This window comes from Triticum aestivum, chromosome 3A (genome assembly GCF_018294505.1).
Source record: "Triticum aestivum cultivar Chinese Spring chromosome 3A, IWGSC CS RefSeq v2.1, whole genome shotgun sequence".
Taxonomy (NCBI): Eukaryota; Viridiplantae; Streptophyta; class Magnoliopsida; order Poales; family Poaceae; genus Triticum; species Triticum aestivum.
Window position 1 is genome coordinate 650,136,216 of NC_057800.1, and position 20,936 is coordinate 650,157,151.

A 20,936-nucleotide genomic window follows, 5' to 3' on the forward strand; every position below is an offset into this window, starting at 1 on the left:
GACAGGGCTTCGCCAAGCACACAACGGAGGAGGAGAGATGTTGGGGAGGGGAGGGCTGCGCCTTGGAGGGTGGTGCGGCTGCCCTCCCCTCACCCCTCTATTTATAGGGGGAAGGGAGAAGGGGGCCGGCCCCCTAGAACCCATCTAGGGGGGGTGCGGCGGCCTAGGGGAGAGGGGAGAGGGTGGCTTGCCCCCCAAGCCAAGGGGGGGCGCCCCCTCTAGGGTTCCCCCTCAACCCTCGGCCCATGGGCCCAAGGGAGGGGGGTGCGGCCAGCCCACCAGGGGCTGGCTCCCTGCCCCACGCAGCCCATGTGGCCCCCCGGGAGGGGTGGCCCCTCCCGGTGGACCCCGAAACCCTTCCAGTGGCCCCGGTACAATACCGGTATGACCCCGAAACTTCCCGGTGTCCGTTTGACAACTTCCCATATATAAATCTTTACCTCCGGACCCTTCCGGATCACCTCGTGACGTCCAGGATCCCATCCGGGACTCCGAACAACATTCGGTAGTCACATACTAGTCTTCCTAATAACCCTAGCGTCACCAAACCTTAAGTGTGTAGACCCTACGGGTTCGGGAGACATGCAGACATGACCGAGACGCTCTCAGTCAATAACCATCAGCGGGATCTGGATACCCATGATGGCTCCCACATGCTCCTCGATGTTGTCATCGGATGAACCACGATGTCGAGGATTCGATCAAACCCTGTATGCAAATTCCCTTTGTCAATCGGTACGTTACTTGCCCGAGACTCGATCGTCGGTATCCCAATACCTTGTTCAGTCTCGTTACCGGCAAGTCACTTTACTCGTACCGTAATGCATGATCCCGTGTCCAACACCTTGGTCACATTGAGCTCAATATGATGATGCATTACCGAGTGGGCCCAGAGATACCTCTCCGTCATACGGAGTGACAAATCCCAGTCTCGATCCGTGTCAACCCAACAGCTACTTTCGGAGATACCTGTAATGCACCTTTATAGTCACCCAGTTACGTTGTGACGTTTGATACACCCAAGGCACTCCTACGGTATCCGGGAGTTACACGATCTCATGGTCTAAGGAAGAGATACTTGACATTGGCAAAGCTCTAGCAAAACGAACTACACGATCTTTTATGCTATGCTTAGGATTGGGTCTTGTCCATCACATCATTCTCCTAATGATGTGATCCCGTTATCAACGACATCCAATGTCCATAGTCAGGAAACAATGACTATCTGTTGATCACAACGAGCTGGTCAACTAGAGGCTCACCAGGGACATATTGTGGTCTAAGTATTCACATGTGTATTACGATTTCCGGATAATACATTTATAGCATGAATAAAAGACAATTATCATGAACAATGAAATATAATAATACTTTTATTATTGCCTCTAGGGCATATTTCCAACATTTTGATCTCCATCTTCGGGGCTCCATGATCATCGTTGTCACCGGCATGACACCATGATCTCCATCATCATGATCTCCATCATCGTGTCTTCTTGAAGTTGTCTCGTCATCTATTACTTCTACTACTATGGCTAACGCTTTAGCAATAAAGTAAAGTAATTACATGACATTTATGTTGACACGCAGGTCATAAATAAATTAAGACAACTCCTATGGCTCCTGCCGGTTGTCATACTCATCGACATGCAAGTCGTGATTCCTATTACAAGAACATGATCAATCTCATACATCACATATATCATTCATCACATCCTTTTGGCCATATCACATCACAAGGCATATGCTGCAAAAACAAGTTAGACGTCCTCTAATTGTTGTTGCAAGTTTTTACGTGGCTGCTATAGGTTTCTAGCAAGAACGTTTCTTACCTACGCCAAAACCACAACGTGATATGCCAATTTCTATTTACCCTTCATAAGGACCCTTTTCATCGAATCCGATCCGACTAAAGTGGGAGAGACAGACACCCGCTAGCCACCTTATGCAACTAGTGCATGTCAGTCGGTGGAACCAGTCTCACGTAAGAGTACGTGCAAGGTCGGTCCGGGCCGCTTCATCCCACGATGTCGCCGAATCAAGATAAGACTAGTAACGGCAAGTAAATTGACAAAATCAACGCCCACAACTGCTTTGTGTTCTACTCGTGCATAGAAACTACGCATAGACCTAGCTCATGATGCCACTGTTGGGGAACGTAGCAGAAATTCAAAATTTTCTACGCATCACCAAGATCAATCTATGGAGTAATCTAGCAACGAGGGGAAGGAGAGTGCATCTACATACCCTTGTAGATCGCTAAGCGGAAGCGTTCAAGTGAACGGGGTTGATGGAGTCGTACTCGTCGTGATCCAAATCACCGATGATCCTAGTGCCGAATGGACGGCACCTCCGTGTTCAACACACGTACAGCCCGGTGACGTCTCCTACGCCTTGATCCAGCAAGGGAAGAAGGAAAGGTTGGGAAAGACTCCATCCAGCATCATCACGATGGCGTGGTGGTGGTGGAGGAGCGCGGGACTCCAGCAGGGCTTCGCCAAGCACTACGAGAGACGAGGAGGAAGAGGGGTAGGGCTGCGCCAACAGGGAGATTGAATCGCATGTTGGGCTCCCCCCTTTGCTAAAGTATATATAGGGGGAGGGGAGGGGCTGCGCCCCCACCTAGGGTTCCCTCCCTAGGGGTGGGGGCAGCCCCCAGATCCCATTTGGGAGGCGGCCGAGGGGGAGAGAGAGGGGGGCGCACCTAGGGTGGGCCTTAGGGCCCATCTGCGCCTAGGGTTTGCCCCCTCTCCCCTTGATGACGCCTTGGGCCTTGGTGGGAGGCGCCCCAGCCCACCTAGGGGCTGGTCCCTTCCCATTATTGGCCCATGTAAGCCTCCGGGGCTGGTGGCCTCACCTGGTGGACCCCCGGACCCCTCCGGTGGTCCCGGTACACTACCGGTGATGCCCGGAACACTTCCGATGGCCAAAACCATACTTCCTATATATTAATCTTTACCTCCGGACCATTCCGGAACTCCTCGTGACATCCGGGATCTCATCCGGGACTCCGAACAACATTCAGTAACCGCGTACATACTTTCCCTATAACCCTAGCGTCATCGAACCTTAAGTGTGTAGACCCTACGGGTTCGGGAACCATGCAGGCATGCCCGAGACAACTCTCCGGTCAATAACCAACAACGGGATCTGGATACGCATGTTGGATCCCACATGCTCCACGATGATCTCATCGGATGAACCATGATGTCAAGGACTTTATCAATCCCGTATACAATTCCCTTTGTCTAGCGGTACGATACTTGCCCGAGATTCGATCGTCGGTATCCCGATACCTTGTTCAATCTCATTACCAGCAAGTCTCTTTACTCGTTCCGTAACACATCATCCCGTGATCAACTCCTTGATCACATTGTGCACATTATGATGATGTCCTACCGAGTGGGCCCAGAGATACCTCTCCGTTTACATGGAGTGACAAATCCCAGTCTCGATTCGTGCCAACCCAACAGACACTTTCGGAGATACCTGTAGTGTACCTTTATAGCCACCCAGTTACATTGTGACGTTTGGCACACCAAAAGCACTCCTACGGTTTCCGGGAGTTGCACAGTCTCATGGTCTAAGGAAATGATACTTGACACTAGAAAAGCTTTAGCAAACGAACTACATGATCTTTGTGCTAGGCTTAGGATTGGGTCTTGTCCATCACATCATTCTCCTAATGATGTGATCCCGTTATCAACGACATCAAATGTCCATGGTCAGGAAACCGTAACCATCTATTGATCAATGAGCTATTCAACTAGAGGCTTACTAGAGACATGGTGTTGTCTATGTATCCACACATGTATCTGAGTTTCCTATCAATACAATTCTAGCATGGATAATAAACGATTATCATGAACAAGGAAATATAATAATAACCAATTTATTATTGCCTCTAGGGCATATTTCCAATAGTGGGGTATTGGAGTAGTAGCAGCGCTGCTTACCAGTAGCGTTTTTTGAAGCCCACGCTACTAGTATTAGCAGTAGCGATGGACAGAGGCGCGCTACTGCTAGATACAGATAGCAGTAGCGCTGGTTTAAACAAGCGCTACTGCTGTAAAATAGCTGTAGCGTCGTAGCAGTAGCGCTGGTACCCGCGCTACTGGTAGCTCAAAAACCAGCGCTACTGATAAGAGTTTTCCTAGTAGTGACGATTCCTCCCTCGTCGCAGCCCCGGCGGCGCTGCGCGAATCGCCGCAGGGCGGCGCACTGGCGCTTCCTCACCATCTTCAGGGAGTCTGCGCGCGCCCATTCTAGGGTCGCGTCGTCGTCGAGCTAGACGTCGGCGCCGTGCTCCGTCTTCACCGCGGGGAGACCCGGCTCTGTCTTCACCGACGCCAGGCCCGGCTCCATCTTGGGCTTGACGAAGCGCGGAGGAGCCGACGAGGGGGCGCGCCGGCCGCCCTCATTGATGACGATGCCGGCGCTGCGAGTGCGTCGGCCGAGCGGCGTCTCCGTCGCGGGCTCGGCCTTGACGCCGAGCAGCGCCGGAGCGCCGGACGAGTGTGAGGAAGAGCGGGAGGAGGAGGAAGAAGAGGAGGCGCCGAACCTCCTGGGCAACCATTGCCCGTCGCGTCGGCGGTGAGCCGTGGCCGTGGCAGCCGCCCTCGCCGGGGGGTATGCCAACGGCGGGTCGTTGCCGCCCTCAAGGTACGTCAGAACGCCCTCGAGGGTCCGGCCGGGGACACCCCACCACAGGCGGCGTCCGTCGCTGTTCTTCGGTCCGGCCACCACCGGCGCGGCGTTGGTGGACGCCAGCCTCTGCTGCTGCCGGCGCTGGAAGTACGCCGTCCACGCCACTGTGTTGTCGGCGGCGTACTCGGGGAGGGCGAGCTGGGCGTCGGTGAGGGAGGCGCGGACGACGTCGACCTCGATGGCGAAGTAGCCCGGTTTCGCCACGACGTCGGGCAACAGGGGAATGGGCACTCCCCCGTTGCTGAGTCTCCACCCCGTTGGCCTGGCGCGCATGTCCGGCGGCGCCGGGATGTTCGCCTAGAACAGGAGCCACGACTCTTGTTCGCGGAGAGATCGGCGGCCGAAGCCGTTGGCCGCGGCCTCATCGTCGGGGAATCGCTCGGCCATCGGGAGAGGGAGGGAGGGCTTGGCGGCGGCGCTCGGGAAAGGCAGGGCTCGGCGGCGGCGCTCGGGAGAGGTAGAGGGCGGGCTAGGGCTCGTGTGGCTGATGTAGCCAGAGGCGAGGGAGGCCACCGGCTTATATAGCGGCGCCGCCCCGTGTGTACGCGTGCGAGGGAGGGCAGGCGTCGGCGCCGCCCCGTGAACGCGCCGCCCGTGAGGAATCACTGGTAAGGCTGACCGGCGACAGCCTTGCCATTGATTCCCCGCGGGAAACCGAAGCGTTCGGGGAAGAAGACGTGCGGTGTCGCTGACGCGGCGGGCCCGTGGCTTTTTCGCGCCAAAACCGCTCGCCCCGGCGCCCCCGAGCGCCCCCAACGCGCCGGGTTCGATCTGTGTCCGCCGGCGCTAAATTCGGCCCGGGCCGGCGAAAATCGATCTCCTGGGGCGCGACTGGGTCGATTTTTCAGTGCCGGCGCGAAAAAAAACATCTGGGGAGGCCTTTTTGGGGGCGCGGTTGGAGATGCTCTTAGACGGTGCGTGGATGGGAAGATAGAGACTCGCGTGAGCGTGCAGTATATAGTGGCTGCGGGAGGCGAGGCGAGGAGAAGCCTGGGCACAGAGTGCTTGATAAGCAAAGTGAGCAACATCCGGTTATTTGCTTCGATGAATTTACAATCTCTAAAAGAAATTCGTTGGGAGAGTTTTTTTCTCTTTTATTTGATTGTGTCGACCATGATCTAAACAGAAATGGCAATGCGTGTACGTGAGGGATGCAGTTGCATGTTGTTACAATACCCTGCTTTCGGGGCCTCTTTCTTGATCGGTACTGTACTGTTCTTGCCTTAACGGAGATATATTCCCATCTGGAAACTACGGTTGCAAGAGGATGAAGGATACATACATACATCATACTCAGCTACTCCAGAGACCTATATTACGGTACAAAGGAAGTACATATACAAGCATGGAGTACTTGATTAGTTGCATGCTAAGTTCCATGTTTAGTTCATCATAATGTGTATGTGATGTGGTGTGCTGTAAACAAGGAAAAAAACAACACGCTATACAAAATAACGCCGCCCCTGAAAATATGCTTAGCGTGTTATAACACGCTATAGCATGCTATTAACAAGATATTATACGCGGGTCAATTTAACGAGACAATTCTCTAGCGGCGTAGCTAGGCCCCAGGTTAGCAGCTTGATGCTTCAGTAGAACTGTTTAGTACTGTTTGTTACTGTAGCGACGAGCTTGGTCCGGGGCGTGGCTCTGATGTGGCTACGCCACTGTAAACAATGCAGGTGTCAACGAAAAAGAGGCCGCCACTGCTGTCCATGGCTGGCGCTAGCTCATGCTCGACTTGAAGCTTATCGGTGCACCGGCTGAACCTACCTACCAGTAGTCGCCGCACGAGCACGCGCCATCCTTCATGTGATGGAAGCAGTTGGCGTCCCTCAGCACGATCTCCCTGCCGTACGCCTGGGCGACCATCTTGATCGCGGCGTGGCAGTCGCCGCACACCCGGAGGTTCTTGAACACGCGGATGGGCGCGCCGGCGGGCACGGCGAGCAGCCCGAACGCGACGGCGAGCCTCTCGCTGTGGTGCGCCAGGCCCTTCTCCCTCCCCTCCGGCCCCTCGTCCTGCAGCGCCCAGGCGGTGTCCGCCACGTACCCTTGGCCGCGGATCCTCTCCGTCATCTCCTCCACCTTCCGGTAGATCTCGGCCGCCCGCGGGTGGCCTCGGTCCTCCACGTAGAACAGGTGCGTCACGCCGTTCGCCGCCACCCAGCTGCAGCCGGGCTCCTTGGTGATCCCTCTCGCCTTCATCGACGTCCGGACCCTCGCCACGTCGCCCCACCTCCCCGCCCGCGAGTACAGGTTCGACAGCATGACGTACGGCACGGCGTCCGTGGGGTCGAGCCTCCAGACCATCCCGGCGGCGTGCTCGGCGAGCTCGGCGTTCCGGTGCGTCCGGCACGCGGCCAGCAGCGCCTTCCAGACCGTGGCGTCCAGCCTCGTCGTGCTCCGGTTCAGCAGGTCCATGGCCTCGTCGAGCCGCCCGGCGCGGCCGAGCAGGTCCACCATGCACGCGTAGTGGTCCGGCCCGGGCGCGATGCCGTGGTCGGCCTGCATGGACCGGAAGTGCGCCCGGCCGGCGTCGACCAGGCCGGCGTGGCTGCACGCGAAGAGAAGGCCGATGAAGGTCACGTAGTCCGGCCGGCACCCGGACCGGACCATCTCCGCGTAGATCTCCAGCGACTCCCTGCCCCGGCCGTTCTGCGCGTACCCGACGATCAGCGCCGTCCACGTGATGGGGTCGCACCGGACCCGCATCGCGTCGAAGACCCTCTTGGCCTCGCCGAGCGAGCCGGTCTTGGCGTACATGGAGACCAGCGAGTTCCCGACGGAGAGGAACGGGTCGAGCGCGAGCCGGATCGCGGCGGCGTGCACCGACCGGCCCAGCTCGAGCGCCGTCGCCCCGGCGCACGAGCTCAGCGCGGCCGCGACGGCGAACTCGTCCGGGCCGACGCCCGCGGCGACCATGTCGCGGTAGACCCGCAGGGCCGGGTCGTGGGAGCGGGAGCGCGCGAGCCCCGTGAGGAGGGAGGTCCAGGTGACCACGTCGCGGCGCGGCATTTCGTCGAACACGGCCCGCGCGGCGCCGTGGCGGGACAGCTTGGCGTAGGCGTCGACGAGCGCGTTGGCGACGTGGAGGTGCGCGGCGAGGCCCGCGCGGAGGAGGAGGCAGTGGAGCGCGTCGGCGGGGAGCCGGAGGAGCGCGGCGGAGTTGAGGGCGGGCGGCAGGGTGTACTCGTCGGCGTGGTGGCCCCGGGCGCGCATCTCGTGGAGCAGCGCGAGCGCGCGCGGGTGCAGGCCGGCCCGGGAGCAGCGGGAGATGGCCGCGTTGTAGGCCACGCCGGCCGGCACGACCATTGCCGCCGGGTGCACGACGGGCTGAGCTCGGAGTCGGTTCGGCGTCTAGCGTGGCGACTGCCGCGTCATGTGTGCATCAGTGCGTGCTGCTGCTTCTGATATGCGATTGCTCGAGCGTTCACGGCGTCGGCGTCGGCGAGCCATCTCAGCCATGGCGGCGGGTCAGTACTTTGATCGCGGCACATATTCAACGGAATTCTTTTGTACACGACCAGCGCTCTAAATCAGCAGCACGGTTCATCCTGCCGATCGTTGGGAATTCATCAATCATCACGGGATCATCATTTTATGGCGAAACGGCTAAAACTTTTGTCAAAGCAAATATTGAGCTTCAAAAGTTTGGTGGAGTTGCACCATTGGGATCTCTAGTTTTAAATGACCACCATACAGCATTGCCAGCAATGGATCGCCAACAAAGGCAGATACATGTCCAATGCAATTGGTCTCCTTTCTTCTGTTTGTATGTATTGCGCAGGGTCCAGGAAAGGGTCTAACCACTTTGGATCTATAGTAGGCAGTCTTTCCCTACATTTCTGTTAGAGGCTGCTTCCAGAACTCAAACTCGTGACCTGATGGTCACAAGGCAACAGCTTTACCGTTGCGCCAAGGCTCCCCTTCTATGTAGATAGATCACTGCCGAAAGCAAATATTCAGCTGGTTGGTTGATGCTGAACTTAAGTTGTCAGACAATGAAAAATCTTTTGGAGATAACTGGTGACCTTATCAACAACATAACAATCTTGAAGAACATGAGTTGGAGACAATTCAGACAAAGCAAAAAATACTGATACATACACGGTCTGTTCTCCTAACGGAATTCATTCTGGAGTACACACATTTGAACCGCTTCATTTCTACCTTACCAGGAATTCAGAAGATTTTGGCACTGAGGATTGATAATCTGTTTGATACTGCCTTGTGGCTCACATCAAATAAGGTCAATTCGGCCGGCCTCGACAAGGCCCTTGATGGACTTGTACCGAAGGACATACAGGTCGTCAGCAACCAAATCCACAACTTCCTCCCCTCTTCATGGAAGCAAGCACCACAGGTTAGCACAGTTCAAGGAAGTGAAATGACAAAAACCATGTGAGCTTGGGCACTTACACGTCATCTAGCTGGAATGCTCCTACGTCACTCTTGGTCTTGCAGAAGACAAATGTGTCAAGCTGAGGCTCTGGAACTGCACAAGGCATTCGAAAACCAAGTGAGATAGTGTCTCAAAGCTGATTACATGCTACAAACACATTTCTCTCACATCTTCAGCAAATCAGCAACAAAAAGGACAGAAACATTTTCAACAATAAAAACACGTACATGAACAATAAAAAAGATGTCCCAACATCTGTTGTTAACATTGGACATCATAGCTATTCTATGAACTTTATTGTACTCATGGCACTTGTTGAAAAGTAAGGTTCGGGTTTTCTCGCTAATGCCTATATACAGTACTGCCTACTGAATCAGCTCCATAACGTCCATGTCAATTGTTGGTTATTACTGACTGGTAGGTTAAAATGCTAAGCTGAATATACAGCAGTAACTGGAGAACTAGGGTTACATTTTGCAACCATTGTACAAAATATAAAATCGTCAGCATGAATCTTTGGCTGACTGAGGGGGCACGTGAAAATCTTCTGACTAATCTTAGAAATGATAGAAAGACACACCATCACAGTCTAAGATTGACTCTCCTAACATGTCATGCTCTATTTGCATGTAATGTATTTTAGCGTCTTACGGCTCTGTAACTACTGCCCCAGGCTTCCCTATCATGATGTGCAGTCATGCACTTGCCTTTTCACTTTCAAATTGCATCAGAATATTATTTAAGTACATGATGAAGCCAAGCGTGATGATTCCAATAAATCTACATTGCATACAGGGATTTCAAGCTCAGGTAGGAGACAAGAAACGAATGTTAAAACCTTCAAGATAAGCTGCTTATAAAGCACATTGCTATGATCAAATGCTTTTATTAAACAAATAACAGTTACATTCCAGTGCGGCAGGCCATTTTATCCTTAGAAAACTGTTTTTACTGCTCCATTACTATTCACTAATGAGCATAGTTTTCAGGAAGGAATATTCCAGGCCAACTGAACTATATATCACCAAATGAAACTCCAAGAGGCATGAGTGTACAAGTGAGGCTTTTTTATGAACCTGGCAACTTATTTATGTTATCCAAAATCAAGTTGTAGGTGCATGTTTCATGTTTGTCAGTGATACCCTGACCAGGACCCAAAAAACCTATTTGTCACAGATTAACTGAATGAAATGTCAACATGTGATACATATCAAGCTGGCTTTAAATGGTGAAGTACTAATCATCATACTGACTAGCTTATGTAATGGCTGAAGCTATAAACAACTGATGTAGTAAAGTATGACAAAGAAACATGCTAATTTCAAGATCAAGTGGAATACCCATGTCATCCTCCGTGCTCGACAAGGATTGCCTCGTTACCGAGTCATAACCGTAGGGAAGCTTCGACAGCACCGACTGCTCGAGATGCTTCTCCATGATCTCCTTGCAGCTTCCGACAGATCAAACCCAACAAGGGAGCGTTACTTCAGCCACAAAACAAGCACAAACAACCACTAGACGGTCCAATCGAGTAGAGAGGTACCTCTTGGCGAATCGCTGCTCCTGCTGCGACAGCCGGCTCAAGAGGTCCTCAGAATTGGCGATGTGGGCCATGTACTTCTCAATCTACAGACAGCAGCACGATGAGGTCAAGTAATTGCCAATGATGCAACATTTCGGTCAGTAACTGAACCGCTGCGTGGTACAGACTACAGAGACTGAATTCAGCCTGACCTTCTGCAGGCGGAGCCGTAGGTAGGAGCGGAGCAGGAAGAGCGTGCGGTCTAGGTCCATCTGGTAGAGCGAGACCACCAGGTCGTCGACGCCGTTATCCGTGAAGTCATCGAGCGTCTCCTCCTGTTTCACCGCACAGGTCGTCAAGAATCAGAAACATTCCGAATTGTGAAGAACGGGGGGCAATCAATAGAGTCAGTGAAGCGAGAAGGGGTGGGAGGGCTAACGAGGAGCTGGATCTGCTCGCGGGCGCGGGAGACGAGGGCGGAGTCGAAGTGGAGGATCTCCGGCGCGGCCTTCTCGTTGCGCCAAGCACGCTTCAGCAGCTCCACGTCCGTGGTCGCCGCGGCCGACGCGGCGGCGGAGTCCTCGTCCTCCCACGAAGACATCGTCGCCACTCCCTTCCTCTGTCGCTAACTGGCGAAGCGAGCGCCGGCGCGGCGAGGAACGAGGCGGTTAGGAAGGGGCGGCACCGGCCTGGAGAGGGCGAGTACGGACGGGGAGGGGAGCGGTGGCGCGGGGGGGTCAGACTTGTACGGCGGTGGCGGTGGCGACGGCGACGGCGAGACCCGAGGAGGAGGCAAAATCGCAGGGGTTTGGGTTCGGAGTGAGGCTAGTGCTGGACTGCTGGGCCGTGAGGTGTGAGCGCTCTTCCTCTGTGGGCCGAGAGCGAATAGACGAAGCGGATCGATCGAGAGAGTAGGAGTACCGCTCAAAAAAAAAGAGAAGACAGAGAGAGAATAGGAGTGTCCACTCCAAAAGAAAAGAGAGAGAGAGTAGGAGTGTTGTCTTTCTTAAAAAAAAGTCCTGATAACGCCCACATGTGTGGCATACTAGATATCCGCTCACATATCGTGTGTGGCGTGAGTAGGAGGCAACCTACATGGACTATGTGTGGGCGGACATTAGAATTGCCCATATGTGTGGGCGCAGCTACTTCGTGTCACACGCCCAACAAGTACTACTCATCCCCGCTCCGCGCATGTGGCGCGAAGCAAATATACCCACATGTCCTGGCGCAGCTACGTTAGGTACCCGCAGGATGATGATTTTGTTGTTATCCAAAATGACAGATGTAGTTATCCGGGATGGCAAATGTAGTTGTAAAAGCATGTCAACTCCTTCTGTTTTGTTTAACTATAGTTGTCATGTCTAATTTATGATAGTTGTCGCGTGTAATCAAACCATAGTTGTCGTGTGTGATTAACTACTTGTCACATATGATCAAACAATAGTTGCCACGTGTGGTCCAACCGTAGTTGCCATGTATGGTTAATCACACTTGTCATATGTGTTTATCTGGTTGTCACATACGCGCAACTGCAGTTGTCGTCTAGCAACGAATCATAGTTGTCATGTGTGTTTACCTAGTTGCCACGTACGCGCAACTGCAGTTGCCATCCAACAACATACGAGTGCCGTGTGGACGAAAAGCAGTTCGCCCACACGCGCATGGACTAGGTGGTGGTTGTGTGGGCAGAAACTAGTTCGCCCACACAGCGCTGGCAAAATGCGTGCTACGGGACGTGTGGGCAAACTTTTCAATGCCCACACACACGATGATGCCCACGTGACACTCAGATTCTAACAGATTTCTTTAGAATTCGTGCAAAACAGAATCAATATGGATTAAGGCGTGTGGGCGATGTGCAAATATGTCGCCCGTGTGGGCGTTATTATTTGGGTGAAAAAAAGAATATGAATGTGTCCACTAAGAAAATAGAGAGAGAGAGAGGAGTGTGTTCACTCATTAAACCCATTAAGCTACGCATGAAGGGCGCCCAACCAGCTATGCCACGTGGCGCAAGTTGGTTGGCCGTGGTCAGAAATTTTTTAGAATTTTTTTAGATGAAGGTCTGGATTATTTTTAAAATATTTTTTCTTTTTGGATGGAGGTGAAGACCTCTGGTATTTTCTAAATGGAGGGTTATGCAAAGTGGCATCGCTGGTAGGTTGCGGTGGTATTTTTTTAACTTTTTTTTAGATGAAAGTGAGGATTTTTTTCCAGAGATTTTTTTAGACGGAGACGAGGACTCTATGTATTTTTTTCATAAAAACATGCACACAATTTTCTCTCAAGCGGCGCTATCGGGTGGCGTCCCAACCACTAGTCAAAATTCAAAAGGAGGGAGAGAGGAGAGTGTGTATAGTGTTTTTTAACAATGGTGTCTGCAGACCTTCGAATAACTAGAAGCGCGTTGCAACGGATGCTAAAATTGGTACCCTGATGACATGGATAAAGATGTCTTGAGTGTCCAACAACCTATCGTTGAAATATATTCCAAGTATATCGTTGCTCAGAAGAAAACCCACCTTCTTGTTGGGATTGTAGACGACGTAGTTGATGGCGATCTGGGTGTAGAGGTGGTCGGGTTCGTCCACGACCTAGACATCGAGCAACACGTGGTCCGGCCACAACACTGATTCCTTCATAGCTATGTTAACTCTCTAGTGGCAATTCAAGCAGAGCCCCATGCAGACCACGTAAAGGGGAAGATAGTTGTTGGCGCTGACCTGATCAGTAGGTCGTCATCGCATGTGTAATACAACCAAAGGACCTGCTTCGACGCTGGTTGACGCCGCTGGCGGGCTGGACGAGTCTCAACGTTGATGGGTCGTTTTGCGAGCGCCACCATTCTGCATGTGCAGGTATGATAGTGCGTGGCTTGGGTGGTGTTTAGTTCTCTAGTCCTAGAAATTTTTTTAGTCCCAACTAAAAAGTCCTTAATTCTTAAAAAGTCACTCTCTCCCTGTTTGTTTCCAGAGACTAAAAAGTCTCTAGTCCCTTCCTAGAGGTTATTAAATAACCATGTTGCTTCTAGTATATAGAAAAATAACAATTAAACAACACTATGGGATGACGGGCCAATGGGTGCATGGATGGGCATTGTTGGAAAAGTCTCAAAAAATCTCAAAAGGACTCTCTTTGAGAGTCTTCTTCGTTTAGTCCCAAATGCCTAGTTTAGTCCCTAAAAAGTCCCTTTCGTTTGGCAAAAAAGTCTTTAAGAAAGACTTTTTTTAGTCCCTACACAAAAAAGTCCTGAAAACAAACACCCCCTTAGATTGCAATCCCATATTTGTTGCATGCCGTCAGCTACGTACTTGCGCGTCTCTCCTGTAAGCAGAAATCGCTGCATGCAAGGAGGGGATTGAGCTTGCTCTTCAATGGACAACCCTGCCGATTATTATTCAGTCCGACTGCAGAGACGTCACTAATCTTATCCAATGCATGAGCAAGGACAGGTCGGTGCATTCCATGGTAATTGAGGAGATTAAGAGCCTTCTCCATGAAGGAAGGGAGTTTTTAGTCAAAGTATGTTAGGAGAGAACAAAATAATGTAAGCCATTATTTGGCTAACTTTGATAGAGGTGACAAGCGTACTGCGGTATGGTTTCGATCTGGGCCTGGAGATGTGCTAGACCTATGTAAGGCAGACATGGTCGATGCTTGATTAATACAAACCCCCTTTCAATCGCAAAAAAAGGTACATGTATAAATAATATTATTTCTAAATATGTACTGTAATAACTTGTTTTAATTGCAACATTGGTTATTTAATCTATGTAAAACTCTAGCCCTTGTTGATGCACGGGTTGATGAGTCTAGATAACAAAGATTGAGATTAGTATGTAACGAATTACGGAACATTGAGTTTTCTTCCATTCCCTTCATAGTAAAGTTACAAGATTGAAATAGGTTTACTATAAGTAGCGTTTCCGTAAACCCTACCGCTCTGGCGATTAGGGTTTGGCGGACCTGACGGCGCCCGCAGATTGGATCGGCGGGGCGCACCTGGGATTCCGCCGGCGGGAGGGATGGTGACACCCTCCGGCAGCGGAAGCGGCACGGCAGGGGCAACTCTGTCGCCTGGATCGGCTAGGGCGCGCCTGGAGGAACAGCTCGGGAAACTCGACATCACAGAGGAAGAGGCGACGCCATTGGTGCTAGACGATCGTGTGGATGGGGCGCCAGAGAAGTGGATTGTGGCCGGAAAAGTGCTGAATCGGAATTTACTTCACATCCAGACTATCTCAAACGCCCTCCGACCTGCTTGGGGTAATCCCAAGGGTCTAGCCTTCCGGATCGTGGGAGAGAACACGTTTGTCGCGGAGTTTGCGACGAAGCGAGATCGAGATCGTGTATGGGATGGATCCCCATGGCACATCAGCAAGACCGCAGTAATTCTATCAGAGTTCGACGAGTGCATGTGCCCGTCGGAACTTAAATTCGGCAAACTCAAGGTTTGGGCCCGTGTCGTCAATCTTCCGTTCAATCTGCACACTGAAACCTGGTGCAAGGCCATCGCGAAGCAGATTGATAAGGAGGCTAGCTCGGCCCACTTCGATCATGGGGGAGGCTACCTGCGTGCCCGTGTTACTTTGGACGTAGCCAAGCCATTGAGGAGATGGATCGTCATCAATTCTGCAAGGAGGGGCAACATCGATCCATATGACATACAGTATGAAAACATCCCCCACTTTTGCTTCTCGTGTGGCCGATTGGGTCACTCTGACTTATTTTGTCCGACGCCTGGAACGAGAGATGAAAACGGCGATCTGCCGTTTGGCAAGGGTCTCCGTCCGCCGGAAGAGAAAAGGAAACCTGCATCTTCTGAAGGTTCCTCGAAAACCAACCAGACCAAATCAGGCAAGAATGACACAAGGAACTCAAGTAATGCAACTGAGAAGGGGGCCGAGGTCACATCCCCAGCGAAACGAACTGCACCGAAACGAAAAGGGGAGGCTCCTGCCCAAGTGTAATGTAGAATTGATTTGCCTCTTCTGACAAATCACGCTACAGCTGATACTTTGGAAGCAGAACATTCAGATGTAGCCATGCAGAAGAGTGCAGATGATGCTGAGGAAAATGATGGTACAGTGAGAGAGGTTAAGAAAAAGAAACCAACACCTACGAATTATGAATCTTCGGCAGAGGCTGCTAGTCGGCTCTGCCCGAAGCAATGATTTGCCTAAGCTGGAACTGCCAGGGGCTTGGGAACCCCGAGGCAGTTCGCGAGCTTCACAGTGTCGTGAAGCAAGACGGCCCCGCTCTGGTTTTTGTCATGGAAACAAAGATCCGAGGGAAACGAGTGGAAAAATTGCAGCCGATGTTAGGGTTTGCTGGCTGTTTTGCTGTGGACAGCGAGGGACTAAGTGGGGGCATCGGCCTCTTTTGGTCCCGTGATGTAACAGTGGAGCTCAAGAACTACAGCTCGATCCATATCGATGTTGTGGTCCGCGATGCACTAAACACCTCGGTGAACTGGAGGTTCACCGGGTTCTATGGAGCGCCGAGGGCAGAGAACAGACACCATAGCTGGCGATTCCTACGTACCCTACACAGCTTACCTCATTCTGAGTGGTTATGTATGGGTGATTTCAACGAAACCCTTTATGGGGAAGAGCATTTTAACAGTACAACTCGACCGGAGTGGCAAATGAGAGCTTTCCGCGATGTTGTCAGTGATTGTGCTTTCCAGGATTTGGGGTGGTCTGGGGTTCCCTACACATGGGACAACCGACAATCTGGTAATGCAAATGTCAAGGCTCGGCTTGATCGAGCTTTCGCTAATGAGGAGTTTCGACAGAAGTACGAGCATGCTACAGTGCGCCATGTGTGTTCCTTAGAATCTGACCACTGCTTTGTAGTGGTGGATCTTCGACACCATCCACCCAACAGACATGTTTCTAAGCCCTTTCGCTATGAGAACGTCTAGCAAACTCATAGTGACTATGAACAGCTGGTGACTGAAACTTGGCGTGCACAAGTAAAGGAGCCGGGTCTGCTCGGGGTTATGAACTCCCTAGAAGCCCTACAACATAAACTAGCACCTTGGGGGTTCGGGAATTCGGATGCTTAACAAGGACCGTCCGTCAGCTGCAAAAACGACTTGACAGACTGCGAAGACAGTCGGTTGGACGGGGCCCTTCAGATGAAGAAAAAGCTACCATGTCAGAGCTCCGAGAGGCATTAAAGTTGGAGGAGATATGGTTCAAGCAGTGATCACGTGTCCCTTGGCTTTGTGAGGGAGATTGCAACACAGCCTACTTTCAAGCGCAGGCTAAGCAACGCCAACGAATCAACAAGATCGCTAACTTACAGCGGTCTGACGGCTCAGTCTGTGCTTCGGGGGAGGAGGATAAGGAAGAGATACTTGCTTTTTATCAAAGTCTCTACACGTCTCAGGGGTACAGCAACAGTGATGAGCTGTTATCGCATGTACCGCGCCGGGTCACGCCGGTGATGAATGATCTTCTCTGTAAACCGTTCGACGAATCAGAGATCCGGGCTTCCCTCTTTTAGATGGCCCCGTCAAAAGCGCCAGGGTTGGACGGATTTACAGCAGGTTTTTACCAACGCCATTGGGATCTTCTTAAGCAAGATATAGTCCCGGCGCTATTGGAGTTCTTAAATGGTGGTGAATTACCGACGGGACTCAATGACACTTCCATCACTTTAATCCCAAAGGTACGCCACCCGCAGAATATCTCGCAATATCGACCCATTGCTCTGTGCCCAGTACTCTATAAGATTGCTGTTAAAGCCATTACCAATCGTTTGAGGCCGTGCATGGATGAGATTATTAGCAAAGAACAAAGTGCTTTCGTCCCGGGTCGTTTGATCACAGACAATGTTCTTGTTGCATTTGAAAGTGTACATACGATGAAGAGACGGAAGAAAGGGAAAAAATTTCTCATGTGCAATCAAACTGGACATGATGAAAGCTTACGACCGAGTCGAGTGGCATTTTCTTGAAGCTATGCTTTTGAGGCTTGGATTTGCTGGCAGCTTGGTGAGACTGATCATGAAGTGTGTCACATCTGTACGTTTCTCCGTGCGTGTAAACGGGGAGCTGCTGCCCTACTTCACCCCGTCGAGAGGCCTCCGGCAGGGCTGCCCAGTTTCGCCATACCTTTTCCTGCTATGTGCTGAAGGCTTCTCTGCTCTGGTTAATCACTATGGAAATTTCGTTGATCGTGGCATCAGAGTGAATCACAGAGCGCCTTGGGTAAGTCATCTTTTGTTCGCTAATGATAGTTTGATTTTCATCAAGGCGACCCTCGAGAGTGCAATTAGATTGAATGACATTCTCACGATCTATGGTGCGGCCTCCGGCCAATGTGTAAACAGATCAAAGAGTTATATATATTTCAGTCCTAACACACCGGCGGCGCTCAAAGCAAGTCTGAAACAACTTCTGAATGTCCATTCCGAAGCTTTTTCTGAGCGTTACCTCGGCCTCCCCACTGCAATTGGAAGGATCTCCAGCGGAACCTTTGAACATATTGGAGATCGGGCCAAGGGTAAGATGCAAGGTTGGTCAGAACGCTTGTTTGCATGTGCCGGGAGAGAAACCCTAATCAAGTCAATCGTTCAGGCCATTCCAACTTTCAGCATGTCATGCTTTCTGCTGACCAAAAAAGTGTGCAAAGGTTTGACCTCAAACATGGCAAAATTCTGGTGGGCGAGCTCTCTGGACAGACGTGTTCTTCATTGGATTGCATGGGACAAACTTGCTACACCAAAAATCAAAGGGGGGATGGGTTTCCGTGACCTCCGACAGTTCAACATTGCCCTTCTTGGGAAACATGGCTGGAGGTTCATGACGAAACCGGACTCACTTTGCACCAAAGTTATGAAAGGAAGGTACTTTCCTGATTGTGATTTTATGCAGGCTACTATACCAAAGTCAGCGTCTGCTACTTGGAGGGCGATCATTGCTGGTCGTCAAGCACTAGATGTTGGCCTTGTTAAGAGAATCGGTGATGGCACTACCACCTCGGTGTGGGAGGATCGATGGCTGCCGTCGACTGTATCCATGAGACCGTTATTCAGACCGCCAAATACAACGATCAACATGGTGAGCGACTTGATCGACTATGATAACTGGTCTTGGAATCGGGATCTGATCCGTGCAACCTTTATCACACCCGATGCGGAAACGATCCTGAATATTCCCCTACGTCACGGTGGTGGGGAGGACTTTTATGCTTGGGCACATGAGAGATCCGGCACTTACTCTGTTAAAACAGCCTATCGAGCTCTAATGAATCAAAAAGAGCATGCAGCTCTAGAAGAAGGGCAGGTAGCAGGACCATCAGAGAATGAACAACAGATGTGGAGTGTTTTATGGAAGCTCAAAATAGTTCCCAAGGTCAGGGTGTTCTGGTGGCGAGTTATTCGAGGAATCATCCCAAATGAGAAGACACTCCAACACAGACACATAAAGGAGACAAGCTTATGCAAGCTCTGTCTCGCGATGGACGAGGACCTGATGCATGCATTAGTGCATTGTTCTCATGCAAGAAGTTTTTGGGAGGAGGCCCGGTTGCTTTTTGAGATATCTTTGCCTAGGCTCCACCCCAACACTTGGGCGCGTGACATACTCTGTGAGCAACGCTTCTCAAAGAGAGACCGTGCCATCATCATCACAGTCATGTGGGCTATCTGGATGTCCCATAACAGGAGGACACATGATCAAGATATCATCGACCCAGCATCTTCGGTTCGGCGCATCCGGGAAGACCTGGCGTTGCTTGATATTCCCCGGCAGAGTATCATACCATTGCCGGGCCACGGTTGGCGGCCGCCCGAGACAATCTACGTCAAGGTGAACACAGACGCTGCGATCCAGCGCGATGCTGGCAATGCAGGTGCGGGTGGCGTCGCCCGCTCTTCATCGGCTTTCCTGGGTGCATGGTGCAAACCCCACATGGGGGTCACAGATCCTTTCATCGCCGAAGTGCTCTCTCTTCGGGAGGGCACCATCTTTGCTAAGCTTTGAGGATTCACGCACGTGCAACTGGAAACCGACTTTCTAGAGGCAGTAAACCTCTGGAACTCTAGCTACACTGATCTTTCGGTAGTAGCACCGATCCTGTCTGAAATTAGAGAGCTCTCTGCTAGCTTTTTGTCTTTTGATATTTCTCATGTAAGTAGAGCTGCTAACGGTCCTGCACACTTGTGTGCTAAGCGTGCATGTACGCTTAACGTGACCGAGAGCTGGCTAGATACCACTCCAAGCTTCCTGACCAGCATCCTCTTGTCTGACTGTCCAACGAACGCTTTTATTCAATATAAAGCTCTCTAAATCCCCCGCAAAAAAAATAAATAGCTTTACTATACATTACATCTCACCGCCAACGTAATCTGCCTGATCGCTCAAAAAGTACAAGTAGAAGTAGTGATCCTCGAGAGGACGGCCCCGCGGCAGCGCACCCTGCTCTCTCGTCACATGCGAAGCGGACTCCCTGAACCTCCAGGCGCGCGCCCTGCCGTACGCGTCGATGTTCAGCTGCGAGACCAGGAAGAGCTCCACCTCCGCGATGAACCGCGCCGTCCGTCCATGGAGGAACGGCCTCGCGGCGTCGGACAGCGAACGCACGAACTCTTCCCTTGCTTTCTCCGGCGAGGTCTCCTTGGAAGCGTGCGGCTTCTCTGCCGTTCTCGTGGCGGAGTCGATGATGCCGAGGATGTGGTAGACTATGGCGTCGACGTCTTCGTCCCGCGTGAGGGCCTGGATCTCCCGTCTCAGCCATGGCTCGAGCCACACGTTCCTCCGGAGGTACTTTCGCTGCTTCCAGTATTTCTGCATGCTCGGCTTGTCGCCTGAGACCTCTCTCGTGTTGTAGATTTGTGATATGAGCGCGTGCGCGTCTGAGAGGTTCCCCGGGCGGTGCTGCTCGTGCTCGATGTGATGCTGCTGGAACGACTCGCCGTCGAAGGCGTGGACGATGGACGCGCTGTCGGTCTTGCAGAGGGGGCACCTCGCCGAGGACAAGGGTGCTTCGCGCTTGCTCGCCACGATCTTCACCCACTGCGTTATGCACCTGTAGCAGAACGAGTGCAGGCAGGCGTCGAGGTAGGCCTCGTCTTCGATGGCTTCGAGGCAGATGGGGCAAGCGCCCGCCGTCGCGGGCAGGTTGCTGCGGCCGCTGCCGGAGGGCGAGGCGGATGCGGCGGCCGCCATGTTTGGAACTGGAGGCCGAGACGGGTCGGCGGAGCCTTACGGTTTTGGGGCTTGCCTCGTGCCGGTTCTATGGATTCGTACATGCTGCAGTCATATATAGGCGTGCACAACGCGAGAAA

At 52.2% G+C, this 20,936-nt stretch overlaps 3 protein-coding genes across 3 annotated transcripts; all 3 read right to left on the bottom strand.

Annotated features, from left to right (window-relative positions):
* Positions 1-6,053: 6,053 nt before the first annotated feature.
* On the bottom strand, positions 6,054-8,510 carry LOC123062932 (pentatricopeptide repeat-containing protein At2g03880, mitochondrial-like). Its single transcript, XM_044486627.1, has one exon. It carries the CDS (start codon positions 8,020-8,022, stop codon positions 6,481-6,483), a length of 1,542 nt encoding a protein of 513 aa, XP_044342562.1. The 5' UTR covers positions 8,023-8,510; the 3' UTR covers positions 6,054-6,480.
* Positions 8,511-8,721: 211 nt separating this feature from the next.
* On the bottom strand, positions 8,722-11,500 carry LOC123062933 (DNA replication complex GINS protein SLD5). The gene is made up of 6 exons (XM_044486628.1): positions 11,074-11,500; positions 10,847-10,969; positions 10,656-10,738; positions 10,453-10,562; positions 9,130-9,205; positions 8,722-9,050 (listed from the first exon to the last, which is right to left on the bottom strand). Exons 1-6 carry the CDS (start codon positions 11,233-11,235, stop codon positions 8,951-8,953), a joined length of 654 nt encoding a protein of 217 aa, XP_044342563.1. The 5' UTR covers positions 11,236-11,500; the 3' UTR covers positions 8,722-8,950.
* An 8,296-nt stretch (positions 11,501-19,796) lies between these two features.
* Positions 19,797-20,868, bottom strand: LOC123058940 (uncharacterized). The gene has a single exon (XM_044481612.1). It carries the CDS (start codon positions 20,815-20,817, stop codon positions 19,975-19,977), a length of 843 nt encoding a protein of 280 aa, XP_044337547.1. The 5' UTR covers positions 20,818-20,868; the 3' UTR covers positions 19,797-19,974.
* Between the last annotated feature and the right edge of the window lie 68 nt (positions 20,869-20,936).